Genomic DNA, 27,841 nt, shown 5'->3' on the forward strand with positions numbered 1-27,841 from the left:
ACTCCGCGGACATGGGGCTTGGGAAGGGGAGGCTGTGTTCTTTGGCCTGGGCTTTGGAACAAAAGCAAGGTGGTGAACAACTGTCACCTGCATAGGAAGCTTGTGGCTGAAGGGCAGGAGGGCTTGTGAGAGAAACTAGTGCAAAATGATTCCTGGACATCCAACCAGCCAGGGCCCTGAATGGCAAGCAAAGAGGGTTTCACTGCAAGAGCAGCCACTGCCTGCTTTAAACTGGGGACTGGCATTGTCAGATTAGCCCCATGCAAGGTCACTTTAATGGTAGAGTGGGAGGTGGCTTTGGAGATCCACAGGAAGGGGAGGAGAAGGATGGAGCTGGGGCAGCTGGCAGCATGAGGTGGATACATGAGGCGCAGGCGAGCTGAGCCAGGCTGCGTGGGACCAGACCCACAGCCCACACAGCTCAGGGCCCTGATAAGATCTGTCTCATGAGAGGTCCTGTTCCTCCTCCCCTCCAGAGAGTTCTGGCTTTGCCAGCAGAGCTGAGATGGAGCCAGGGCTCCTGGAGAGGCAGAGGGCATAGCTGACCCACGGTCCCTGGGTATCATAGGGGCAGGCCAGTGTCACCACAGAGAAAGCTGGACATCAATGGAGAGGCCAGGTCAGGACACCAAGAGGCAGAGACGGTGCTGGAGGCTGGGCCTTGCCCAGGCCATCCTGCCAGCCTGCTGAGGCAACAACCCTAATGGAGAGGACACGCCCTCCTGCCAGCGCCACCCCAGGAGGACACGCTCCTCAGACCTCCTCTCCCAGACTCCTCTCCCCTGGGCTCCTGTCCACACACAGCACTCCTGACCACAGCCAAGCAACACCAGCTCAGCACCTGGCCCATGCTGTCCAGCACTTTGCGTCCCTCATCCCTGTTATTGCCCAGCCCTAAGGAGACCATCCCATCCCATCATTGCAAATGGGAGAAAGTGGAGCCCAGGGAGTGCTCCTGACTGGCACAGTGCGGGGCGCCACTACAGCCGATGCCTGTCGCTGATGCAGAGCTGCTCGCTGTCCCCGTGGCTGCCCCAAGTGAGGCACCTCACTGTGCACCCACAGCGCCACTCCTGTCTCCCCCTGGCTGCTGCTCTGTGACTCAGACTCTGCCTGAAGCCATCAATGGCAGTAGGGACAGGGGTGTGGTGGGGAGAGAAGGGTCCAGCTTGGGGGCTCCTGAGCTGAGGCCTGGGTGTCTGAGGGGGCGACTGGTTGCCTCTGGGAAATCAGAGAACTCGAGAAGCAGATGGTGCCATTTACAGGGCTTGGGGACCTGTCTGTCCCTAACCTGAAGTTGTCCTGCCAGGTGCCTGAGTCCCTGCTGGTCTTAAATGACTGAAGAAAGTCCTTCTGGGCACCCCTTTGGTACCAAGTCAGGAAAGTGCTCCCTGCAATCCTGGCTGCCTTGGGTGCCAGGCACGGGCAAGCTCACCAGCTCCGCCCTCACAAAACCCTACTCTAGATGCCTCCTGAGTCCCAGTTTGCAGGGGGACTGACCTGGTGCCTCTGGGTCAGAACAAAGTGCAAGGCTTCCAAGCCAGGACTTCAGCCACGTCCAAGGCCCTTACCACGTAACAAGGTCCCATGAAGAGCAGGCACCTGGCTCCGAGCCTGGGCCCGGGTGCTCTCTGCTCCTTGCAGTTGAAGATGTTGCTGTGGCCTCTCCTACAAATAAGCTACTCTCATCGGATCTTCTTGACATCAGCCTGACCTCCAGGCTGCCACGAGGAGGTGGAGCGCTAAGCGGCAGTGGGGAGAGCACACTAAACTCTTGGCCCAGCTCCAGGCACAGAGAAAACATGGGCCGTGTACAGTGGGCCTGGGACAGCGAAGGAAGCAGAAATATCTTTCACTCATTTTAGAAAATTTTTCAAAGATGTAAAAATCTCCGCACTCACAGAAATAAAGGAGCACAGCCAACCCACTCTGATTGACCTCTCTGTCCTCCTTCATATGCAAGCTGCCCAGAGACTGATTCTTCTGTTGGATTGCTTCCTTAGGATAAATTCCCTGTCCTAGGGTTCCTGGGCCAGGAGGTCAGAGCCCTTTTCTAGATCTTAAGAATCATTGCCATATTGCTTGCCAGGAAAAGACTGTTTCACTTTTCTTTTATTCAGTGCAGAGTTCATACTGTTTCATAGTCTGCTCCACCGTTTTCCTTCCTGATTCAGCATGCAGCATAATTAATTTGTTCCTCTGAATGCCAAGAAAGAACAGTTTTTGTAAACACTTCCTTTTTGTTTTTTTAAATTTGCTTAAGTTGGAGTTATTTGTTCCCAGCCTTTTCCCATTTACCTCTGGGTTATCACTTACTAAATATTAATCTCTTACATCATCAGAGTGCTGTGAAAACCTTCTTTCAAGGAACTCTTTAAATCCGTGGCAATGAACTCCGTTATTATTTCATTCAGATTTTTCCCCCAGTCTATTTAGTTAATATTTTAATTTTTACTGTTATATGCTGTTTTCAATTTCCCATGTTTTTTCTCTTAGAGGTTTCAAAACTTGGGGAATTATCATCCCACAACTTAATCAATATTTAATTGTATTTTTATGTACATTGTATTCTTATGGACATTATATGTATATTTTATGTGTATTTATGCATATATACATATTAGTACTAGGAAATTACATTTAATATTTAATCCTATTAATTTACTTTCAAAATGTTAAGTCTTCAATGCAGTGTTTCTGGGTTGAAGAATATTCTACCGAGCACTACTGATGTAGAATGCAATATCAAAACCAAGAAAACCAAAACAAAAAAAAATATCAAAATCTCCAAGTAGGAAGGGGAAAACTAAACTGAACAGTTAATTAAGCTACTTTTCTAGAGAATCCTCTGAGACTTTACATGCTAATGGATCCTATGCATCTCCAAGGTTTAGAAGGACCAGAAGGATTAATATAAAATATTTCTCAAACTTTGTGACTGAGGAACCCTTATGCGTGGAGCAATTCTCAGAGTGCCATACTCAGAGAATGTTGATTTAACCTAACTTCAGAGAACAGTAATCCCAACCAAACGGTAAGCTCCATAGAGGACTTCTGTCTGCTTCATTCTCTGATGTCTTCCCAGCACATAGAAGAGATTCAGTAAATAGTAGCTGAATAAATGAATAAGTGCATGTGTAGATAAATAAGACACATCGTCTTACAATACTGAGACACACTCTCTAAAATGCCAGGAGCCATAGGGGCTTTGTATGGCTCTCTGATATATCCCTAGGCTCTAGAACAGTGCCTAGGACAAATAATTGTTGAGTAGATAAATAAAGGAAGGTGTCACTTGCCCAACCCACCACCACTTCCAGTCTCTGACATCTTTCTTTGAATGGAAAGGAAACAATATAGGACTCTTGGTCATGACTCGAGATGGATCTGAAGACAGATCCAAGCAGTAGCAACTGACCTGCAGATCAAGGTCCCAGAGATGACCCTTCGGAGGTGCCAGGGCCCTCATGAAGTTCACAGGTGACTCGTCCTGGCAATGGTGGGATCCCCTCCCCAGGGAGGCTGAGGCCCAGACTCCTTTGGCACAGCCCAGGCTAGTGAGTGAGGCTACAAACACTTCAGCTGGGCAGGGCTCATCATGGGTGCCGGACTCAGAGTGGCCCTGCAGGCAAAGCCTCATAGCATGAGGCCTGAGTGACCACACCCTTTGGGGCAGGGAGTTCTTTTAGGATGGCAAGGGGCTCCCCATCTGATGAGTGCACCTGCTGTGCTGTCGTCCCCAAACTAACGTCCAGTCTTTCTTCCTTACTTTTCACTCATCATTCAGCTGGACCAGCGTGAAAGGTTCAAAACCCTGTTTGCCTGTAGGAGCCTAAATCTTGTAAGGTTAGGGGTACTGCTCTCCTACAGGGCTGAGGCTTAGAAGTCCCTCAGAGCTGACGTCACTGATCCTCACCTACTCTGTCCAGCATCTAGAAGAACAAGGTACCATGAGTTTTCAAGGAAGAGACCCAAAAGCCTGGCCCCAGAGTGTTGGTGACCTTTTCCAAATATTACCCCTGGGTAATATTTCAGGGTGCCCCAGCACAGCCCCAGAGAGTCCCGTGTCACCACAAGTGCAAGTCCCGCCAGCCGTTTAGGGAATATGGACCCCTAAACCAAACCCTGTGTTTGAGGCTTTAGAAGCTCCCATGGCAAAGAAGAGAGGAAACAATGAGCTTTATAAAGAACCACATTTATTTTCATTTACAGCATCAAATACCATAAATAAAGCTAAACATTGTTTGCCGTGTGCAAAATACAGGGTTCCATGTGGCACTGTAAATGATTACCAAAGGTCACAGACATGCCTGGCGAGGAGATGAGGAGGCTAGCTAAAGAGAGCCTGAGAGGGAGGAGGGCTCTCTTTGGTTGACATTCTAGAAAGGGAGGGAGATTCTGCAAGAGAAGATAAGACAAGAGCAACAACTTTGTACTGGCCAGGCTCCGCACCAATGCAGCGAGGGATGCAGCATGCAGGGCTGGGCAGAGGCTGAGAAGTCAGGCAGCTCTGGCCACATGCAGGACAGATACCAATTGCAGCCGGAGTGCACTGGGCCTAGCCTACAGCAGCTTCAACGCACTGGGCATCCTGCTTCTCTGTAGGGGCACTAGCTTGTCCTGCTGCTCCAGTTACATGAGCCAGCAGGAATATGTACACTAGGCAAAGCCACAGTATGGTTGAAATCGGCTGCTCCAGGTCTGGGGCTGAGCTGAGTCATTTCTCAAAGCCACCCCTGTCTTGTGGCCATGATTGTTCTGGCTGACGCTCTTGAATCATGTGGGCTTTAGGAGCCAAGGGGTATGAGAAGAATCACAGCAAGCCTCTTGCTTCTTGGTGCAGGCTGCGCTGGAATAAGGATTTGCCAGAATAATTGTGATTATGTGTTCAGAGCACAGAGCTTGGGTCAAGCTCGCAAAGAACTTGGGAGGGAATGTTTTTAAAAATCCCTTCAAAATGAATCACTTAGGATTTTGATCAATGGCATTAGTCATCTTTATAGTAGAATCAACTTAAGAAGATACTGGTAGGCATGACCTTTTGTGGAGGCCCCAAGACAAATGTTCTTTACAAAGGTGACAGAGCGCTCCCTATCCAGCACTGTCTCACAATCAGGGTTAACCCTCCCAACAAGGCAAGTGGCTTGCAGGCAGAGCTGGAAAAGCATGTACACAGGGGGTGGCCCTGGGAACAGAGGGGAGGCGGGGCATGCACTTGGGTGACCGGGCTCCAGGGTAGTGGAATCAGAACGCAGCTTTTGAGCTGAACCCCACCCACTCTGTTAACTGCCCATGCTACCCAGTGAGTCTGTCAGTACTCAAGACACTCACAGTTAGCACAACCAGTACCGCTGGCAGGGAGGGCAGGGTGCAGAAAGCAGGTGAAGGGTTAGTATCACTCTGAAAATTGCCGAGAAAAATCAGTCACCTCGGAGCAGAAGTGTGTCAGCCAAGGAGTGGGTGTAGTACTGGAAGGCTGAAATGAACTGATGGCCACAGTGTAAGGTTGAAAAGAGAGAGAAAGACAGGAAAGAGATCTTAGCGTGGGAGGAAAAGGAAAATGAGTGACAACAGGAGAAAGCACCACAGTTGAAAATAAGGCAACCATTTGAAAAAAAGGAGACTTCCCCCCAACAAGTCACTGCTTGCTTCGGAGAGATGAACCTTCCTGGCGGTGAGTGCTACTTACTTACGTTACATGTGGTCTGTGTATTCCCAGTGCTCCCCTGTGCTTCACTCAGGGCCACCACTCCCCCCACGATGCCTCCCCTGACCTCTCTTCCCCACTTTACTGTGGGGTCTCATATTCATCCTTCAATACGAGGGGCAGGTCGAGAGGAGTTTGTCCCTAGGACTCGCCCCTGTGTTGGTGCTGCCCACCACGAAGTTTCAAGGTCTCAGAACATACAAACATCTAAGACTTGTGACAGGCACTCCCTTTCTACCAGAGTAATTCAAAGCAGTGTCTGTATGGCTGTAAATGGCATTCTTATTGGTTCCACTCTGGTTTCACAGAGCATTGCACACAGCATCTCAGCCCACCCTGAGCTGGTGGCAGTCACAGTAACAAGGCTGTCCCCATCAAGACCCCAAGAATTTACTTTCTACAATCAAACATAAAAGAAATCAAGGGCTCCTCCCAGCCTGCTGAACAACAAATCTCAGTAAAAAATGGGCAAGATACAATGCGCGTCATGGGACTGAGGGCAGTTCCAACAAGGACAGAAGCATCAGTTCCCACAGACATGGCCCTGTTTTTCCCAAGGATTTCAGGGAAGTGTTTGCAGAAATGCACCCTCTTCTTTCTTCCCACCCAAGCTCTGTCATCTCAAAGCTCACAGAGAGCTCTGGCTCCTCACCCACATCAGGCTCCCTCCTTAGTTAATCTAGCGGAAGCTCTAGAGATAAGAGCTGTACAGAGCTCTCTTGGGGCCAGCAACCCTGGCCACACTGAGGACCATACAAGGGCTTTCTCTCGATTGTTCAACCAGACCCTGCATGTCCAGGCAGAGTGGAGACAGTTGATGTCTCTTTTAGGCACTCATAGTGAAGAATGCATGTGGGCCCAATGCTCCTTTTTTGCCCTACTAGGGCCTGTTTCCTTGAATGGATTAGTAAACAACTTCTACTCCCAGCCTTCCCTGGCTTCGAGATGCAGCAGAGCGCCCCCTAGAGGTCAGATACCCTCTTTGCTAGAGCAGGGTAGGAATGGTTTCTTACTGTTCTGATCAAACATGGCAGCCACATGGCTGGGCAGTCACAGGCAAAGGTCACCAAGAAGGCCATATTCCCAAGTGCTAACAAATGCTCTTGGATACCCAGGGCACCAAGGGGAAGGGCAGCTTTTACTACTCCACTCAGCCTTACCACTATGGTCCCCAAGTGTCCTTGGCTCAGCCTGCAACCTGGGCAGGGGACCTGATAGGGAGCCCCAGGGGCCGAGATGCCACCGGCTGAAAGAGCTTGTCTTTGGCATTGAGTTAGCCCGACACAGCTCTCCAGGCTCACGTGCCACCATGTAGTGCCCATCAGAGGGAAGGAAAAATGTATGTTTGCAGCCATCTGGTGAAACCCTGTGGCTCTGCGTCATTTGGCTGTGGTTTGATATAGAGGCCTTTAAGCTTCTATTTTACATTAAAACAAAGGAGCAAACAGTCCTCCTCTCTCTGGGAGGGCAGAGAGTCAACACATTCCTCTGTGCTTTTGCTGGTTTCATTCTAGTCTACCCGTTTTCTTTTCTTCTAAAATCAACATGCTTTCATATTACATGCACAAAAAATAAATCATGGACATTGCTGACAAGTGGCATCAGTTACATAAATTGAAAGGCACTGGTCAAGAGATAGTGCCTTCATTTTTGTGCATATAGAATTCCGGGTCATTAGTTTTGTAGGTAGTGATGATTGCAACTCACTGTACTATTGCAGAGGCCTGTAAAACTGATTATCAAATATCAAACCCATGTTAGAAAAATTGGCAGGCAGAGAAAAAAAATGCTTTCTCTGGGCTTATTGAAAGTTAAAAATTGAAATGTAAACCCAGAAATATGGCTCACTTTGGTAAAAAAACAGTATAAAGCTTTAGTAAAAAAACATCCTTCATGTCATCCCTGGTCCTAGCACCATGAATACATGTTCACCCTGTCAAAGCCAGGTGGAGGTGACCAATGTGAAACTCTTTGGCTTGGAGCTAACTGACTACAGATGCTAGACTTCCTGGTCAGGGCCTTAACAAGCTACAAACACAGGGCTGTCTAAACCCTGGAAATGGTAAGGCATTTTGGGGCAGCCAGATGCTTCACTGGAGCTTGACAGGGAGCCACCTGAGCACCCAGCTGCGGACGCTCTCGAGGGAGTCCTCAGACTCCCTGCACATGCTTGCCAGGACCTCCAACAAGGCCCAGAGGAGCGGCAGCCCCAGGCTCAGGAGCTCGTAGGAGTAGCGGTAGTTGTAAGCATTGTCCCTGAAATGGAGGCCAGCGGCGTGCAGGAGGCCCTCCATCCAGTTAAGCAGGCTCCAGGGAATGGCCAGCAGGCCCCTTGACAGCCTGAGAGGCCAGCTCAGTGCCTTCCTAAAGAAGGAGGTGCAGATACCTGGAGGGCTGCCTTCTGCTGTGCTGATGGCAGCCACTGCGCAAGAGCTTTCCGTGGCAGCATCTCGCCGAGGGGCTTCTGGCTCTTGCCACGTCCTCTCCTCCTGAGAAAGAGGTCGAAATGAGGGCACTCAGTCCATGAATCTCCCAGAGGACTCCAACAAAGCCATGTGGGACAGCTATCTCCAACCCGACGAGGTTCCCTGGCTCTGCAGAGAGCCTCCCACGCCACCTCCGCCCTCTCATTCATGGTGCTGAGTGCGGACCTAACTTTGTTGGGGGTGGGGGGCAAGAGGACCATAGAGTTCACGGACCTTCAAAGTGTACATGCTCTTTGACCTGCCACCCTAATTGTAGTAATATAGACTAAATAAATAATTTGAAATACAGATCAAAACCTGTATTAGAAAGATGTCCATTGTAAAAATATTTGTAAGATTAGAATATCAAACAGTGTGGAAGTCTAACAATGTGGGGCTAGTGAAATAGACTGCTGACCATGCCTAAAATAGAATCTTCCGTAAGTATTAAAAATTACACTCTCCAATCATTTTTAACATCATGGAAAACTGTTCTCAGTATACTATTAGAGAAAAAAAATAAGGATATAAAATTGTAGAGGCAGGAGTCCAGTCAGGTGAAAACATATTCATATGGGCAGATGTTTGCAAGGGACATTACACAATGGCTACTGGGTTCTCTCAAGGCAGAGCGGTTATGGATGATTTAACTATCCTTCTTTATGTGCTTTTATTTATTTTCCCATCTTTCTACATTGGGTCTACATTATTTGTATCACTACAAAAAGTTTTAAGTTATGGGTTTTTGTTGGTGGTGGGTGATTCATCAAACCAGAGAGAAGGTATTTGCAAATAGCTCCCAGAGAGGTGCAACCACAAATCACCCATCTATAAATCAGCAGGCCTGTCCCTTTGCTGACACACTGGATCTTGGGGATGAGTTGGGAACTGTGGATGAGCCCCACACAGTGGTTCCTCCTGCACGCTGCACCCTGTGGACACACAAGCCCAGGCAGAGAGAGCCTGCATGGCTTTTGTGTGGCTTTAGCATGTGGTCCATCCCAGCACACAGCAAGCTCTGCTTAGCTTCTCAGGGGAACAGGGCAGGCTGAACACCCTCCAGTAGCAGAACCACCCACCCACAGCAGGAAGTGGAGGCCCTCTTCCTTATCTGAGTGTAGTCTCCATCCCTCCAGGGCCAGAGGAGCTGGCCTGACTCTCAGGAACTCTTGGAGACCCTCTTCATTCAATGGGTCTTCCGTGTTCCACCGGCACTTCTGAGACCAGAGAGAAGACAACATACCTCTCTTTCTTGCTTCAACTCTGTCCATCTCTTCCGTTGTTTGCTGTTGGTTTTACAGTGAATAAAATGAGGCTTGCAGTAAAACTTGCCTGTGGAAAGAGACACACATGCACACAATTTTTCTCCAGATCACAGGAGTCGTAAGCTAAGTGCTCATTATGACCAAGTCAGAATACACCAATAATGGAAGCAGGTCCAGGACGGCTCACACTTCTGTTGCCTGCCCTAAAGAAGTGGCTCCGAGATGAGGCAGCTGCACACTTTGCTGCTTGGAAAAGGTTCCAGCAATGGGGGCGAGGCAGGTGGGGCCAAAATCCTCACACCAAACTGAGGCAAGTTTCTTCACAAGACCAGTTGCCAGGGAACAAAAAGGGCAGCTCTGAGCATCAGCACCCTCACTTCTCCTTGTTGGGATCCCTGGGGGTGGGGATAGCTGAGGAGAAGCAGGAGCGGGGAAGAGGAGACCCAGACAAGGCCCATGCCGGGCAGCCAGCCACTGCCCAGGTCCAAGGGCAGCTTCCAGAAAAGCCCCCCGGTTCGCTGCTACCATAGTAACAATGGAGATGGTAATGGCCATAGTCGAAGGGATACCCGAGGCAGGACTTACTGTCCAGCAGGCACTATTCTAGGCACACAAACTAACCCATCGGTTGTCATAGCAACCTTCTGAGCTAAGTGCTACTGCTATCTTCACTTCACAGTCAAGGAATCCGAGGGAACAAGAGATGAGGTAACATGCTCACAGTCAAGTGGCTAACAGGTGGTTAATCCCGGCAGGATTTTGATCCAGGCGGGTCAGAGTGAGGCCGCGCAGTCCCCAGTATAGTACTATGCTACACCATCAGGACAGTGCAACATCAAGGGCCAAAAGTTAGAAATTACCCATTCGTTCCCAAGGGCATAATTCCTTCCTCAATGATCTCAGCTAGGCCACTTATCAGAGGAGATCTTATGGTTATGGTTACAACTATAACGTCTACTTTACAGATACTGGTAATACACCATCATTTATTAAAGCCTTGTTGCATGCCAGGTGTGCTGCTGGCGTGTTAAACAGTTCATCAGGTTTGATTTTCTGGGCCATAAAGGGACCATGGAAGGTGGCCAGGCTGAACGTGACAGCATATGCAAAGCCCTCAGCCATGGTGGTGGCACCATTGCCTGGTACCCTGCAGGCACTGATGCCTCCATTTCCTCCATAGCTGGATTCCCAAAGCAGCTTTCCTGGCCACATTGCATTTCTTGCTGGGAAGAGGTGGGCGTCCCAGAGCCTCCAGAGGCCCAGGATTGCAGGGCACCCCCCCACCACCCGGGTTACCTTCTTCACAGTCAAAGGCGTAGGTGGCCAGGCGCAAGGTAGTGGCACAGATGCTGCAGCGGAAGCACTCTCGGTGGAAGAAGTGGCCCTCAGCACTCAGCCGCTCCATCACATACACACGCTTCTTACAGAAGTAGCAGGTGTCACTGCCGCCCAGGTTCAGGGGAATTGTCTTCCGCATAGATTCCTGGGGTGGGGAAGGAAGGGCAGTGTGTGAGACTTCAGAGGCCAGGGCTTGGCTTGTAGAAATTCCCAACCAAATCACCAGGACCTCTGGGGCCCTATTTGTGTCTCATGTGGGAAGATTCCCTGGAAGCCAGGCCCCCAGCCCTGTAGGAATTCTTCCCCAGGGTGGCTCCTCTGGTCCTGGGTGGGAGCAATGCTGCCTGGTCTGACAGAAAGGGCATCACCCACAAACATGCTGCCCAGGGATGCCCTCCCCAGGATCTGGTCCTGGGGCTGAAGTGTCACTGGGGTCCAGAATGGAGTCACTGTCAAGGTCCCGACAAGAAGGTTTTTACATGACCGGGTCCCCTGAAGTGACTCAGATCAGGCAAGAAAAGCTTGTGGCCTCAAGTACGACCAAGACAGCAGAGAAAAGGGAGAGCCTGTGCCTTGCAGACCCCAGGCTGCCAGATTCCCAAAGGCAAAGCAGGAGGGCTAGGGCCAGGAAGGGCTGGCCCAGGGCAATTCTGGGGCACCGTGCCACAGGCAACTGAGCAGCCGGTGGCCTGGTGTGTGAAGGGAAAGGCATACTCTCGCCATTACTCATTTCTCCATCTGATACATGGGGCTGCTCAGGCTGGACACCAGACACGAAGGTTGGGGATGCCCAATTAGGTGGACGGCCTCGTGCAGCCTGTGCACGGAGTGGTTCTTCACAGCCACAGGCAGAGGGAGAGGGTACTCTGCCTCGGAATTCATCCACAAGGTTCAATTTGTCATTGTTCTGTCATTGAGGAGATGCAGGTCCTTTTGGACCCTGCTTGGGTCCAGCCCATTCCAAGCACCCTCCTGTCCCTGAGAAGGGCACTTTCAGAGGGCTGGGCCTTTCTCTCTGTATCTGGCATTCCCACCCTGGAGGCCAGAGCCACTGTATGCAGGCGAAGCTGACAGGTGTGCATCCTTACCAGGTCTGGAGAGGTGGCCTGGGCCTTAGGTCTGTGATCATTCAAGTACAGATTGACCAGGACTTCAGCCGCAGCCCCTATTCCGCTGGACACTTTCCCTACTGTCAGCTAGCCCAGAGCAGAGGCAGGGGAACAGACAAAGGAGAGGCCAGTTAGTGTCCAGAAGGAAGACTCAGCAAGGCAGGATGTGGGCGAGGGCTCTGCACCCACATGCCAAGAGCACGCAACATCAGGAGAGGCAAACGCGCCAGGAGCAGATGGCAGGCATCCTGGGATGGACAGGAGGGAAGAAAGAAAACTCTGAAGCCACACAAAAGGCAAATGCTCTACAATTCTACTTCTATGAGGTGCCTAGAGTCATCAAAATCAGAGTCAGACCTCGGAATGGTGGATGGCAGGGCCTGGAGGAGGGGAATGGGGAGTTATTGTTTACGGATATAGAGTTTTAATTTTACAAGGTGAACAGAGTGCGGGAGATGGTGCTGATGGTTCCACGACATTATGAATGTACTTGATATCACTGAAGCGTACACTTAAAAATGGTTCAATGGCACATTTTAATTAAGTGTCTTTTAACACTATAAAAATGTAAAACCCCATGGCCCTAGGTAACCCAGGTGACTGACAGAACCATATCCACTGGGGTCGCAAGGCCTTGAGGGGTTCACTGAACCTCTGGATGCACAGGTGGGGTGAATGAATCCCAGAGAGGAGAAGGGATCTGGTGAGCCCACAAATGGAGGGTTCAGGAATGTTCTCAGGTCTCCCAAGCTCAGCCTGGGGCGGTCAAGCCTCTCTCAGCAGGGGCTGGGGAATTGTGCTATTTGGGCCCGATCCCTACCCACAAGGTCTGCCTCACACCTGTGTCACCAGAGCCTGCAAAAGCCTGTGGGACAGAGAAGCCGACAAAGGAAAGTAGGAAACGGGGAACTGGCCCTCACAGACAACAGGCTAATCTGCGGCCCTCCTCCTCCAGAGAGCTGCCTTCCTGGGGCTGGGGGTGTTGAGCGGGCAGTGGGGCCTGCATGGACCGGGACCCAGCTCTGCCACTGATGGGTCCGCCTGAGCTTCTGAGCTCCATTTCCTCACCTAGTAAAACAGGGAGAGTTGTACTTGCCTCGTGCGTTTATGGAAAGGACTGTGTGAGACAAGGGGTATTTCGGTGTGTGACACTTAGCAGATGCTGGGCCTAGACTCAAGATAACCATGACTCTGGATTCGGCCCACCCAGCCTACCCTGCAGCTCCCAGTCCCCAGAGAGCTGTATCTGTGTCCGATGAGTCCCTCCCGGAAAGGACCATGGGCCGCCTTGGCCATCAGTGGTGGCTGGGCTGGAGTGACGGCTGGGCTGCCCTAGGCTGGTGGAGGAGCAGGATGGGGAGCTCCGTGGCAGTGGCCAGCAGGCCCCAGAGCTGGTTCTGGGCAGGCGCAACCCAGAGTGGGGAGGCAGCAGTCCCGAGTGGGTCCTAAGAGCACCACCTGATGGTGGGTGGTGAGTACTACTGCTATTAACGGTACCCATGCACGCCTGGGTCCCCAGCCACATGAGAACGGGATGCGGAAGGGCTAGAGTTGTCGGCCCGGAGCGTGGCACAATCACACAACACCCTCAGCAGACCCTCGCTCGCTGCCCTTCTCCCCTCAGCTCTGAAAGCCCCTCTCCCTGGAAGCACTGCCATCTCCCCTCAGGGGAGGCAAATATCCACAGCATGAGACTCTGGAAATAATGTTTCTGACCCCTGGACTCCGGAGGGAGGGGGAGTCCTGCCCCTGCTTCACCTCCAAATCCAGCTCCTAGAAGGAGAGGCCAGAACAAGCAGTTTAGGGTGCAGGGCCTCTGGGTGAAAGCTGGCGGGTGTTAGGACCACAAGTAACAGGGCCTTGGGAGTGAGTGAAATGACACTCTCCACGTGAAGCCAAGGCTGCTCTTGGGAGGCCACCTCTGCTCTGGTAACACAGGCTCAAATACAAGGCGGGAGGTTCAGGAGACAGTGACGCAAAGGGCAGCAGGCCGCACAGCTCCCCACCTCTGGACAGCAGGGCCATCGCCTGCACCAAAGGTCAGCTCTTCTGATTGCAGCAAACGCGTAGGCGCTCTAGGGAGGCACAGGGAGAGGGGGGCCCAGAACGCTGGGGAGAACGGCTGGGCCCGGGAGACCCTTACTCTCTCTCTTATCATGGAAGCCCCAATCCTTAGAGCAGCTTTGGAATAATCTGTGTATATGGCTCCCGGAGACAGGGCAGAACACGCTGCAGGCCTGCTGGGGTTGTCGGATCCTTCAGGCTTTGGCAGATGGGGCGTCCTCAGACTACAAAGCCTGCCACTTCTCAGGGGCAGCAGCTGCCACCCCTCCACCCCTGCCCCCATGCTGGCCCGGCCTCAGGAAGACTGGGATTCTGCTTCCAGGCATGCTCCCTGCCATTTTCAGGAGGCTACAAGTGCCAAGAAACTTGGCTCCTGCTTCCGGGGAGGCTCAGGTGCGCTGGCTCAAGAGAGTAAGCCATTGTTTGCCTGGTTCTCTATCCCCCACTGGGATCCCAACTCAGCCCCTCAGCCAGGGGCTGCAGGACAAAGTACTTCTGGGTTTATTCTAAAATAAACAGGGCGACAGGAGGCAGCGGAGATTTTCTTTTGGTACTGTCTGCCAGCCCCTTGGGTGGCTGTCTCCACTGGCCCAGTGTGTGAACTGGCTCCACAGTTCTCTCTCAGAAAGGTAGTGGGTGACGCCATGACACCCACACACAATGATGGCCTCTCCTGATGGAGCAGAGATCGAGACGGGACTCTCTGATGCTTTAAATACAGGTTCCTAATGAGACCTTATTAAGCACTTAGCTAATAAGCACTTTATGCCACTGAGCTTCTCAGCAACTCCGACTTAGGGAGCAATTACTGAAGCGTGCAGGGCTGTGAGGTTGCTGGAGGGTGTCACCAAAACATGCCTGTGCAGTCAGCGCCTGCTCAATTCTATAAGCACAGAACACTGTCCAGGTCACCCGGCCAGCAGATCCAGGGTGCAGACCACACCTAGCCCTTCCTGTCATTATGGGCAACAGGGCTCCCTTCTCCCAGTGGCATTCACTCATACCTTCTGAGAGATTGTCATGAAAAGGAACTGAACTGAAAGGATCCTTAGGGTGAGTGACCCACACTAGGTCTCATCTGCCCTTTCTAACCTGCCGGAGACCATTCCAGTCACCAAGATGGAGACTGGGACCTCCAGGAGAGGTCGCAAGGAAGACCAGTGCGAAGGCAGACATTCCCTGCCAGGATCAAGGTTGTCCTCTCTCTATTCCTGATGGCAGGATGGCTGTGTTGGTTCCACAAGAGTGAGGGTCTAACCAGCTGGCTTCTGCTAGCTCAGTGCTCCTCAAATTATGTGTGCACCATGACCAGGTTTTTTTTTTTCTATTTAAATCTCTGATGTGTTGTGGCTGAATATTTCTGGATACCATAACCCTAAATGACTAGAACTGTGATCACACATTTGGATGTGTGGTGATATCAAATTGCTCTGCAATTTCTAACGCCACTCCCACTTGCTGCACTCACTGATGATCACAGGCCAGTCCCTGCCCATGGAGCACACTTTGAGTAGCCCTGCTGTCATCAGCTGGGGAATTACCAGGTTGCCTATCTTCTGAGGAGTAAAGAAATGCTCAACTCACAGAGAAACTTCTTGGTGTTGACCTCAGTAAGAGCCATAAGTGCTTAGCAAGGCGATTCATATGCTGAATGACAAGCCATGTATGTTCCCTGGGAAGGCCGGTCAGAGAGCACTCAGGATTTGGCTGGGTACAATTTACCCAAATGCCCACTTGCGTAATTTGGTGATTTTGCCAAAAATGATCACCTCCCGCTCACTAGTTTTTTAAGCATTAGCAATTTTAGAGTTTCATAGGATTGCTTTTGCAATCCTTTATAATCTCTCGACATTCTTACAGTTTTCAAGACTTGGGTATTTTTTTAACTACCTTTTTCTCCTTTTGAATTCTAATTATTTCTCAGCTAATTAATTAGAACAAGTTAGAGTGGTTGGACATTTCAGGCAGGCTATCATCTCATCACCTTCGGTTAACCCCACCTATACCATTTCCCTTCTGTGAACCTCAACTCCCTCATTGGTAGAATGGAGAGACCACTACCAACTTTGCTGGCCTGCAGAAGAGTCATAAAGAATCCGGGCTGGGTACCCAGAAGGCCCTCGGTAACTAGTTAACGAGCTCAAAGCCCTGCCACAGTACAGGTCTATTTCCATGTTCTAAGACTTTTTCCCTCTTCTCACTTAAGAGAGGAGACTTCCACTTTCTGCCTGAGCAAGAATGATGTAGCTCATCCGGAACAAAGTTGTCCTTTCTCCAGTTTAGATTTAAGCACAGTGACATAACATTATCGCAAGCATCAGTGCCAGAGGCTGCAGAAGATGCTGGCCCTCCACCAAGAGACATTGCTCAGGCAATCCTGTCCGCAGCTGAGAGCAGGAGTCTCTGCCTGGAAGCAGAAGCATTTCTCACACTACGTCCTTGGCCCATTTCCGCCTCCAGGCTGGGGCTCTTGATGTCAGCAGCCCTGTTTTATTTATTTTTATAGTCCTAGCATAGGCAAGATACTCTGAATAAAGGAGGAAGCAGGCTCCTGGGGCCTAGGTGTCCAAACAATGGAACATCCCTCCTCGGGCTTGGAACTCAGCCAAAGAACACCTGCTACCCAGTGCTGAGCCACCTGCAGCCATGTGGCCTAGTCTGGGCATCAGATAACCAAGCTTTCAGGGCCTTGGACTGAGACTGTGTGGGCAGGGCTGGACTCAACAGTTAGGGCCAGAGGAGGTCCCCCAAGTCTATGTGGGCAAGGACATCCTCACTGAGGAGTCCTTGGATGAGAAACATCAGAGGGAGGGCCTGAGTCCTAAGCTAACTGCCTGATGGGAGGGAACTGAAAGAGATTTATTTAAGGGGGTCTGGGAATTGCATCTTAGAGCTGAGATGCAGGCAACCCTTCAGGGGGTGACTTCTCAATGAGACCCCATGTCTGCCTCCATTTTTCCCCAGTCCCAGACACTGTGCTGCTGATCATATGCATTTAGCTGGCACAGCCCTGCAAGGTGTACTTGGAGGGGTGGTCTCCGAATCCCCTTGGGCAGGTGAGGCAGCTGAAGCTCAGAGAGGTTCTGATTCACTGTTCTTAAGGGGCTGGGATGAAGATAGAAACCTGAACTGTCTACTTTTCCTCTAGAAAGACAGGGATCGACATGCATTTGAGGTAAATATGAGCGTTCTTCTACAGGTCTCTTTTACTAGGAAAGAAAACATTTACTGATATTTCAAGCTTTTTGTCTACAACAGATCACTGCTGTATTCCAGTCACCTTCAGGTGTGGCTGATGACATCTCTATATTACAGTCCTCAGAGAGGTCCACTACCTTGTCCAAGGTCACACAGTGAGAAGCTGGGGCTTTGAAATCAAGTCTGACTCCAAGCTCACACTCTCTGGACAGCACCCTGCCTCCCTGGCACACAACGGCACTCTGCAAATTCAAACCTGCCAGGCTGCAATGCACACTAAAGACCTTCAAAAAGCTGCCCAGCTCTATCTCTGGAGCAGAGGGAGGGGACTTGATGTTGGAGGTGGCCTTGGGACCTGTCCTTGTGCCAGATGGGGCCAAGGAGGATTGCTCAGCCAAAACTTGCCCAGTGGTTCTATTTCTGTCTAACATGCAATCTACAGACTAAGCTCTCCAAATCCAGTTTTAAAACAAACACCCTCAGGAGAAGAGAGAGCTCCTTTTGCAATGCTCGCTGCTCTTCTGATGCAGGAGGACTAACCCTGGGCTCCCAGTCTGGTGAAGCAGGGCCCCTGCTCAGCTGTGCAAATACTCGCTGCCACCTTGTTCCTGCAAGAACGGTTCTGGTAGATGGTGGCACCAATAGCTCTGGCCAAATCAGGACAGCCTCTCTTCTCGAAGAAACCACTGGTTTGTAGGGAGCAGGTACCACTAGGGGCTGGTTTGATGGGATGGCTGAGAAAAATGGTGTTGGAGACTTCAGACTGGATACAGATCGCATAGTCCAAGGCTTTGAAAGACAGGCTCTGGCAAGGGTTTGGGCCCTAAATGAGAAGGCCTCAAGATTCCCTGTGATTGTTCAGACCAAAAAAAAAAAAAAAGAAAAAAAATCCAGGCCCACTCTGACCTCAGTGAAGCAAAGCATCAACTGAGTAAGTATAGTCTGAAGCCAGAGCTCTGGCTGCATGTTTTGGAGCTCATGACTCAAGTTTGTGTCCTCTGGGTAACACGTGCTCCTCCTGATGAGTTTGACCAAGTCCTGGATCCTCTTAGTTGGGGTGCAGGGCTCTAGGGCAGGCACAGAACACACTGCCTGTCAGGAGGTTGCCAAGGACTGAGCATCCGTTTCCAAGTGCATTTTTCTTCCTCCAGCTCCCCTGAATTGAGGCAGCCTTGGGTCACTGGGCTGTCAGAGCAGCCCATCGTCTGTTTGGAAGAGGCATCGGGGCCCTGGCTCTCTCTGGTGAGAGACACCTTGAGCTCTGTCAGGGTAAGATAAAACTGTGTATCACCAAGTCATCACTTGTATTAAGGGGCAACCAGTTCTCTCCTCAGAGGCAGCTGTGATTCCGCCGGACTCTGTGTGTGCAGAGCCTGGTGGTGAATCAATGGCGGTAGCCCTGGGAGGAAAGATTGAGTGGGAGAGGCTGGCAAGCTCCTTTCTGGGAGTGCTTGCAACTGAGAACTCACCACCCCACCCCTAGTTGTCTACAGTGGACTCCCAGTGAGGCCTGCAGGGGCCCATGAGTGTGGGCACTTAGAGATATTTGGTGACTGGCTTGGTGTCAAAGTGTGGCCCCTTTTAAGAGCTCCCCGATTATTCCAAGCCACACTTGAAAGGCACATCAGCCTGTAATTAATAAGTCGGAAGCTGTGAATACAGCCTAACTACACCATCATCTGATGGCCAAGGTTGGGTTGGGAGGTAGATAACAAAAATGAAGCAAGTGTTCTACTGCAAAGAGGAGAAAAAAAGATCAAAGCTGCCAAGGTGGGGCTGGGGGACCTGGGCTGGGACCTGGGCTTGGCCCTCCCAAAGCCAGGCCCATCTGCACCCTCCTGGCCCTGGTGTGGGCTTCACATGCATACGGCCTTGGCGCTGGTCTCTCTGACAAGCCCCCTGCAGCAGAGATCGCTGGACAGGGAGTTGGGGGCCTTGGGCCTCATCCTGTCCCTGAACCTCTGTTTTCTGATCCGTGGTTCTGATCTGTGGTTCTGCCCCTGCTCAGCTCCCACATTACAGGAAGACCCCTCCTCCCCACCCCACTTAAAATCACTTTCCTTCCCAGCACTCCAGGCCCCTGCTACCATTCTACATTTTCCATAAGAAGTATTGCCTTATCTTCTTACATACTGTTATATAATTTACTTACATGTCACATGATTGTTGATTGTTTACTTCTCCCTACTAGAATGTAAGCCTCATCAAGGCAGGGATTTCACTCTGACTCACTATCCTAAGAACGCAAAGTACCCAACACTGAGTTGCCATGTAATGAACATTTGTTAAATGAATGGATGGATGTTCACTTATTGGCCTAAGGAGTGGCACTGGTTTACAGCTGCCTGCAGAGCTCAATGGAGAAGGCCTCCGTGGGGCTTGAGGATGAGATGAGGGATGAGCTCATGACACGAAGCATCTCTGTCAGTCCCAGAAGCTCCTCTAGTCCCCAGCAGGAAACTAATGCTGCCGGAAACCAAGCCAGGGGACTTGAGAATGCTGGTGGCTTTTCTTGTCCCAGCTCAGTCCCCAACTACATGACAGCAGTGACCAAGCCAGCTCATCCTAAGCAGAAAATCGGGGACAAGATAGGGCTTTGCTGGGCTTCCCTGGGAAGGGCCCAGCAGCCGGAGGGGGCTGGAGCAGGGAGGAGCAAGGCATGGCCACCTGACCAGCCAGGAGCGCCAGCCACTGCCTGGCCTGTGCCCAGGTCCCCCGTCCCCCCCATCATCCCATCAAGAAAGCAAAAGTCCTTTTCTTACAGCAGGAAGTATTGCCTGGATAAGCATCTTTGCCTTAGCAGAGCAAAAAGGCTGTCCTGGGACCTGGCTGGTACTGATGGTGAAAATGCCCATGTCCACTCAGAATGCTCACTAGCATATGAGAAAAGGACTATTCTCATGTTGGGGAAAATGGGGGCCCAGGCAGCACAGGAGGCTTAAGCCAAACAACCGACCAATGGCTGACCCAGAACAGGATGCTAGAGTTCATGGTATCTCAACCATGCCTCCTCTCCATGGTATTGAATTGGACGTGTTTGTGATTCTCCACATCACCTCCTACTGCCCTGCCCTGCTAGAGGGTGCTTCACATTCATTTAGGAGAGGGTGTGGCTAGTAAGATTCCTTCCTCCTTTCTTGGGGACCCTACCTACACCTTTCTCCCCAAGGACGTATGTGTCAGTGAAGGAGGGACTCCAAGAGGAAACCTGCAATTTCTCACTGAGGCAGTGGTACAAAGCTGGTTTGTACACCAGCCTCACAGCATGGAAGGGACTGCTGACAAAGCCACCATTAGCCTCGCACACTGAGCCTCAGTGGGAGCCAGACAGCCTGCTGTCAGGAGCACAGTCATCCCAGAGGTGAAAGAGAGACCCAGCCCCAGGGGTGATCATTGTTTATGGATGCATTTCATTATCCACTTAACCAAAGTTAGCACGCGCATGCGCACGTGCGCACACACACACACACACACACACACACACACACACACACAGTCTTCCTGCAAGCCAACCTCTGCTCTACTGCCTGAGCCATCATGCCAGAATGCAGAGTGGATCCTTTGGTGGCTTAAAATAACTCAGAGGATAACATAAAATTCCTAGCACACAGAGCTCACTGACCTCCACGTCACTCTCCACACCTCCCTTTGTTCCCAAATTCAGGCCACAGTGGACACTCTGTCTCCCATCTCATATCTGCTCTGCCTTCCTGCCCTACACTCCTCTGCAGCTTTGCCACTCGGCTCCCGTACTGCCTCCTCTGCCAATCCTCCCAGGCTTCTCTCCTCTCTTCCTACGACCTTGTCTTTTATACCTCTTCCAAGATTAATGAGTAGGAGTCTATGGGTTTACCATGTGAAACCGCCATTTTTTTCAGGTCAAACCTGCCAAATAACAGCAATTTCATACAGTAGAAATGTGACTTATTTCTATGATCATGCGCTATTTTTATCCAAACTGTAGTAAGGGAACTGTACCTTCCCCTCTTTGTTTTCTGAGCATCTGGCAAAGTGGTTTGCATGAGGTCAGCCCCTGATTAATTCTTGCTGGATGGATGAGCACTGTTTGGCAGGGCTTTTGTATGCTGCCTGTTCTGCTGTGTTGCAGGTTCTAACACAAAACCAAAACTGAATCCAGGACTGTAGTAAAATCTCTTACAAATTTTGATCCAAGCCAGGCCAGGCTCCAGATGTTTGTCTGAGCAGCCAAGCGGTACACAAGGCCATCTCAGGACATGCAAGGGGTGGGGCGGCACAGGATTCAGGGCAACTACCTTTCTGGCAGGAGAAGCAGAGTCAACAGTTGATGGAGTAGAAGTAGCAGCTGGATCAGGAGACGGAAGGCAAGAGGAAGAAGATGGAGGATGAGTATGAGACAGGCCTTTAGAGAGTAGTTTATTCTGCATGGAAGAGAGATAGAGGAGACTAGGATTATCCCAGGGGCCTGTATAGTAAATCGAGCTCCCTGATGCAGCCTTGTGCCCCAAAGGGGAAAGAGACACCAAGGCCTGGGTCTCAGGACTGAACAGAAGCCTGTCTTTGGAGCCAAACAGGATTCTGTGGCCTCTGCATTCTGCTATCACTGTGCTAGCTGCCAGGTCACACTGAAATAGCTGAGCAGATCCTCTTTGTTCCTGCCTCCATCTGCCCCAGACAGCAACACTAATTCCTGAAGCCCTTGCCCCAGAGCTTGGTCTGAAGCAGCAGCTGCAAGCTTAGGAGGGAGAACCCTGGGCCACTTGGGACAGATGGCACAGCAGGGGCCTCTGCAGCGGTGGGCAGGCGACAGTGCTGGCTTAAAAATGAACTCCATGTAAAGCATTCCTCCCATTCCCACTCCTTCACTGACTCTACCAGGGGGCAGGGGCCACAGGTCTGGAGGAGATGGAGTGAGAGTGGCAGAGGAGACGCGTTCCAGAGACAGGCTTGCTGCATCGGGAAAGGGCTTCACACTCGCACCCACCCAGGGGCCTCAGTATCAATGCTGTTAGCTCCTTGGGAACACCCACTTTTTTCTGCAAGTTTCCAAATAAGTAACTGTCTTGGAAGGACTGTACTTCCTGTGCTAAGGGAGACTTTGCATCTTGGCTTGGCATTGCCCCTGAGGACCAGAGCCTAGGGCGTTCCTTTGGCAGCATTGTTTGGGGCCTCCCTGATGAGGTCCACAGCTCAGCTGTCAACTGTGCTCCAAAGCAGCGTGAGCTTCCCCCTTAAAGACACTGGGAGTCTTACAACTGACCAGCATTTCCTCCTTGCAGTGGGCCTTGAGGGGCTCTGAATACACTTAGAAATTACAGGCTGTTAAAGTCTGTCTTTCTGTTTGGAAGCAATTCCTTTTGACTTGGGCTTATTTTCCTGCCTTTGTTTTCCCTTTGCCATGATACACTGACTTATTTGAAATCTTTGCATTTTTTGAGATGCTACCTCAGTCTCTTTTCTTTCTTTTTTTTTTTTTTTGGTACCGGGGATCGAACTCGGGTCCTTGCACTTGTGCAGCAGGCAGCGAAACCACTGAGCTAAATCCCCAGCTCAACCTCAGTCTCATTAGTGGCTTACAAAATAAATAATTCCTCATATTATAAAAAAAGAAGGAGAAAAAAAAGCTCCAGGAGGTGGTTCCCTGCACTTGGCTGGATGCCCAGCATGTGGGCTGCTGGGGCTCGGACAGACCCGGTTTACCTGTGGGAAATCCCCGTGTCCAAACATGGAGGCGAGGTGAGCCGCTTTCTCTTTAATGTTCTTTTGGTGAAATTCCCTGTTGGCCAAGTTCTGAGACCTCTTCTGCAGTCAAGGCGAGAAAGGAGGAAGAAAAGAGAAACAGTGACAGAGGCGAGAGGACTGCTCCAAGTGGGAGCCCACAGATCTGGGGCTCGTCCCACTGGCCACACACACAGCAGGATGGGAGACAAGGAGGGAGCAGGAGGAGAAGGGAGCCGTGGAGGGCAGGGGAGGAGGAGAGGGAGGACAGAAAGCCACCCAGGCCTGGACCGGGCAGGGCCGCTGCGATCTCTCACCTGGAGAATCTTTTCCTCCACTTGCTGTAGCCGCCGCAGTACCCCCGAGAGGGCCAGGGCCCCCTGGCAAGCGGGAGGCAGGGAGGCAAGGTTTTCTGGGCCACTGAGCTGCAGGTCAGACTTGGCCCTGGCTCTCCAGGGCCGGCTTGGACACTCGCCACCAGGAGACACCTGCTTGAGCTCCCTGAGCACCTGCCCCATGACAAGCACAGAGGAGAGCTGGGAGCGACGGGACATCAACCGCCCTTCCTGCCTGGGCTTCCATGGTCCCCACTGTAAGGGCCCCATGAGGACCAGAGACAGAGGCGACGAGGGCCAGTTGGCCTCTGGGGCTGCCCTTCTGCGCGTGCCTCAGAGTCACCTGACACCCGTGTTGATAACTAATCCCGGGCCTCACCCCAGCCCAAACCTGTGCAGTCCCGGTTCTCAGTTCTAGCTGCTTCTGAGCTACTTTAAAAAAAATACCCAGGTCTGGGCTTAACCTCCACTGGGCTGATTTGATTGACTGGTAAGGGGGAGACCTGTGTGTTTTGTAAAAAGCTCCATAGGCGATTAGTAGATAACACACAAGATCACCTTAGCGGATCTGCACCTGCCTCATCCCACCTCCATCGGAATTTGTAGTCTATTTTTAGCGGTTCTGTTCAAATTCCAAACCCAGAGCTGCAAGGTAGAATGAGCCATAGGCCCTCCACGCAGGGCCTGGCTGGTGCGGAACCTGGGAGGCCTCACCCAGCCTCACCCCTTGCTATTCGAGCCCATGCCAGCATCACACCGCACCGATTTGGAGACTGGCCTCTTCAAGAGTTGAGTATGCACGCAAAGCTCTATGTTGCACAAAACCCTACGACAGTGGTGGCGAACCATTTAGAGCTTTCAATGATACAAACAGCTCGCTGCAGCATGTGTGCCATAGGTTCCCCACTGCTGCCCCACGTGGTACAGTTTGTGCCCCCAGGCAGCAACACTAAGGGTGTGGTGGTTGGTCAGTGGGTGCCTCTGACGGCGGGGGGATCAGCCATGAGTTTCGAGGGCTGGATACACGGCTATTCTGACCTATAGGGCAGCCACCTCAAGCCGTGTCCATTTCCCCAGAGAACCTACAGTCAGCCCCAGTGGGGCGCCAGAGGGAGCTACTGACCCCGCCCCTCAGATCAATGTCCGCCAAACAGTGCCCTGTGGCAGGAGCCCTACCTGCCTTTTCAGAGGAGGCGGTGGGCTGGGAGTGGGCTCCTTCGGCGTGGGGCAGTGCGAGTCTACAGGAGGGTCAGCGGAAGAGCACAGGACGGGGTTACCTATCCCTGAGACACGGCGCTCCTGGGAGGAGAAAGGTCCAAAGAAGCAGCCACGGGAGACAAGAAGGAAAGGGTGAGTAAGACCGAGAGAGGCGGAGGGGGGAGAGAGGAGCAGGGGGTGGATGCAGTGCGCAAGCGCAGAGAGGCTGGCGGGGTTCCTACAAGCCAGGCCCAGCGGGTAACCCGAGCCTGCTCTCTGTCCACGTCCAGGTGAGCAGCCAGGCCCGGAGTCCCCTCCTCCTTAACAAGGTGTGAATCCCACAGGCCTTGGGTTTGGCTCAGACCCAGGGCCCTGGGTTGGCACTGCCAGAGTCTGTGCCAGACCAGGGTGGCCAGCCAGGGGGAATCCTCCTGGAAACGAGGAGCTTCCTGCCAGCTCCAGGACAGGGAGGCCCCAGTCTTTCTGATGGAACAGAGCCCTCACTCACACTGGGGAGGCCAAGCCCCTAGAAAGGGCATTGAGAAGATTCTTAGAGAATTACAGGCCTCAGGACAATGGTCCTTGTAATGAAATCACTTCCTGGGGTGATCAGTTAGTCCAGGAGGGGCACGGTCCACACCAAGACCAAGAAGACATCTCTGATTGTCTCTAAAGCTAATCAGAGCAAGACTCTGTCCTGAAAGGGACTCGATAATGTCATGGGACAGGTATTCTCCATAGACAGAACAAACCCCCTTTCTCCTAGCTTTTGTACTGTGACAACAGCCTCCAAAAGAAATCCAGGGGAGCAAACTGAACTATGAGCACAGATCCTGACTGGAGTTAGGCAGGAGTCAGCAGCCTGACCCAGAACATGCAGCGTGTGCCCTGTTCTCAGACTAACCCTGGTCAGACACAGCAGACCAGCCAGCTGACGGGGCTACAGGCTGAGAAGAGGGCCAGGGATGCTTGGGAGGTTGCTCAGCTCCCTGGAGATCTGAGTCAGTTTCCTCTGAGTTTAATGAGTCTTCTCACCATGCACTTAGCACTCTCCCACATGGCCAGAAGCTCAAAACTTCCCTCGAGCTCTACCGTCTCAAAAGTGGCTGCAAACCAAGTCATGGTTTTAAAGCAAAACCAAATTAGGAAATGGATTTCTTTAATGCACAACAGACACAACTTTGGCCCACGGGGCAAATCTGGCTTGTTTTTGTAAATAAAGTTTTATTAGAACAGTTATGCTCACTTGTTTAGGTCCCATCCATAGAGCCTTTCGTGTTGCAATGGCAGAGCCACATTATTGTAATAGGACAGTACAGCCTGCAAAGCACTGTGTAAAAGAGCTGCTAGCCAGCCTCATGGAAGGGCCTGCCAACTCCTCACCAAGTGGCTCCAGTCACATTTCCACTGGGCCTGGCTGGTGCATCTCAATCCATCTGGAGTCTGAACTGGACTCCCCAGCATGGGCTGCTCACCAGGAAGCCAGGCCCAGTGAGCACCCAGCCTGACTCACCTGCCTCAGGACTGAGGGGTTCCGTGTGCTCTCCTCAAACTTGGCCAGCAGCTGACTCGCCATGGACTTGACTTTGTTCTGATTTCCTGCTTCCTTACTGTTGCCGCACTCTTGAGAGGAACCCAAACTATGGCTGGAGAAGGTTGGCAGCTGCAAAGGTCAAAACAGTACATTAGAGGATGCATCTTGGAAGCCAGGTATCAGGATCGGTGTGGAGACCCAAGACAGGGACAGAATTCCCAAAGCAGGACTTGTCCATGGCTGAGGAGGAGAGGCAGAGAGAGCAGGCTGCCTGGCAGAGACCTCACTGGGCAGACAAGTGTCTGCGAAAGAGGGAGACAAATGTCTCCCAGAGTCATTATGTCTGCTTGGGTTCTTCTCGTCTGTGGCAATGTCTCCATCTTTCCTAGTCTTTCATGGCCTTGACACTTTGACTGTTACTGTATAGAAAGTGGCTCTGTTGGTCTGATGCTTTCTCGCGATGAGACTGGGGTGGTAGGCTTTGGGGAGGAGCCACAGAGGAGAAACGGCCTTAGCATCCATCCCAGAGGGTCCATGAGAGCAGCATGACGTACAAGTGGTGTTGTGGAGCTCGACTGCTTGGTCATGCTTTTTAATACAGTGGAGTTCCATATAAGAGTTCTCTAGTTCACCAGCTAACCATAAAAATTTGAAAATTACTGGGGTTTCATAAGAACGTCTGCTCCCCTCCCCACAGGATCTCCCACACACCAAGGAAGCTAGTGGGCAGTAGGATTTCTCAAGGGCCTTGCCCACAGCAATAACATTCTCAAGACAACAAAGATGTGCACCCTGGAAGAAATTCATGGAAGGAGTCAAGCTAGAGCACATTACTTTTTTTTTTTTTTTTTGGTACTGGAGATCGAACTCGGGACCTTGTGCTTTTGAGGTAGGCGGCAGAACCACTGAGCTAGATCCCCAGCCCTACATGTGCCTTACTTTTTGAAGGATTCCTGGGAGTAGCAGGCACATGGGAGACTGGGTATGGATAGCCAGTCTGATGTGATGGACAAACAGTAAGCAAAGAGGCACTTCCTGCTTCAAAGTGTGAGATGCGATTGTGCCCATCAACACCGGGAACTGAGTCAGAGGCGAGTGCATTTGCTGCGCATGTTTATGGGGCCATCGCTATTGTGGAAGACCAAGGTCAGTCAGTACCCAGGGTCACAGAGGCCAGCACTTTCGTGCATTAACAGGCACATGGATGACCGGGGATCTAGCTTCAAAGCAGACTGGGTTTTGCTAGGTCTGGGGAGGAGGCTCCAGAGTCTGCAGTTCTAATACCCAGGGGCCGCTGATGTGCTGCTGGGTCTCGGCCCACTCTTTGAGTAGCAAGCATCGTTGCTTTGTTAAAGGTGACTTTAAGCAAAACAACTTCTCCAGAAAACAGCTCAGAGCTATCTCAGAAGGGGCAGATGCAGACCAGATTTCTTCTCCAGTCCGGCCCTGTGCTGCCAGCCAAGGGTGAGAGGCAGGAAAAGGCTCCCCAAGATGATGTGAAGCTAAGGAGGCTTTGGGGTGCTCTGATCCCCCTTGGGGTTAGCTCTGTATGAGGTGTGGTTTAAAGATACGTGGATGCTGCTGCCCAGTGCTGTCCAACGGAAAAGGCAGGCTCTTAACAACAGTACATGGCCCCATCCACTCTCTTCACCGGAAACAGCACCGTGTGACTTCTGGCTCTTCCCCAAAGTCAAGGTGACCATGCAAGGTAAATGTTCTGCATCAACTTAGAACATCAAGGCAGTTGTAACAGTGCGACTAGAGACACGAAAGAGGTCGTCCAAAACCGCTTCAGATAGTGGCAAGAGCTCTGGGATAAGTGGGTCTGCAGTGAGGGGGGATTAACGGCAATGGGTCTTTTATTGTAATAAATTAAACATCCACTGTATTTTTCAGCCATATCTTATGTAGTTCTATTGTAAAGCAAGCCAC

At 51.4% G+C, this 27,841-nt stretch overlaps 1 protein-coding gene across 27 annotated transcripts in view; it reads right to left on the reverse strand.

Annotated features, from left to right (window-relative positions):
* The window catches only part of Mical2 (microtubule associated monooxygenase, calponin and LIM domain containing 2), a 215,014-nt gene that overhangs the window by 77,795 nt on the left and 109,378 nt on the right, over positions 1-27,841 (reverse strand). For 11 of the 27 annotated variants that reach the window (XM_087211662.1, XM_087211650.1, XM_087211655.1 and 8 more), the window contains 9 exons: positions 25,889-26,038; positions 24,355-24,477; positions 23,161-23,379; positions 22,826-22,927; positions 21,421-21,546; positions 11,864-11,971; positions 10,734-10,920; positions 9,416-9,504; positions 8,094-8,196 (listed from right to left, as the gene is read on the reverse strand). In XM_087211662.1, coding sequence (XP_087067788.1) covers positions 8,094-8,196; positions 9,416-9,504; positions 10,734-10,920; positions 11,864-11,971; positions 21,421-21,546; positions 22,826-22,927; positions 23,161-23,379; positions 24,355-24,477; positions 25,889-26,038 — 1,207 coding nt within the window. Of the gene's footprint in view, positions 1-4,174; positions 4,399-5,331; positions 8,197-9,415; positions 9,505-10,733; positions 10,921-11,863; positions 11,972-21,420; positions 21,547-22,825; positions 22,928-23,160; positions 23,380-24,354; positions 24,478-25,888; positions 26,039-27,841 lie in introns of those variants that run through there. The other 16 variants (XM_087211661.1, XM_087211659.1, XM_087211658.1 and 13 more) reach the window with 11 other exon arrangements.

The sequence above is a fragment of the Heterocephalus glaber genome, unplaced genomic scaffold (genome assembly GCF_053883595.1).
Source record: "Heterocephalus glaber isolate CG9 unplaced genomic scaffold, H.glaber_assembly_v1.0 deba00001428, whole genome shotgun sequence".
Lineage (NCBI taxonomy): Eukaryota > Metazoa > Chordata > Mammalia > Rodentia > Bathyergidae > Heterocephalus > Heterocephalus glaber.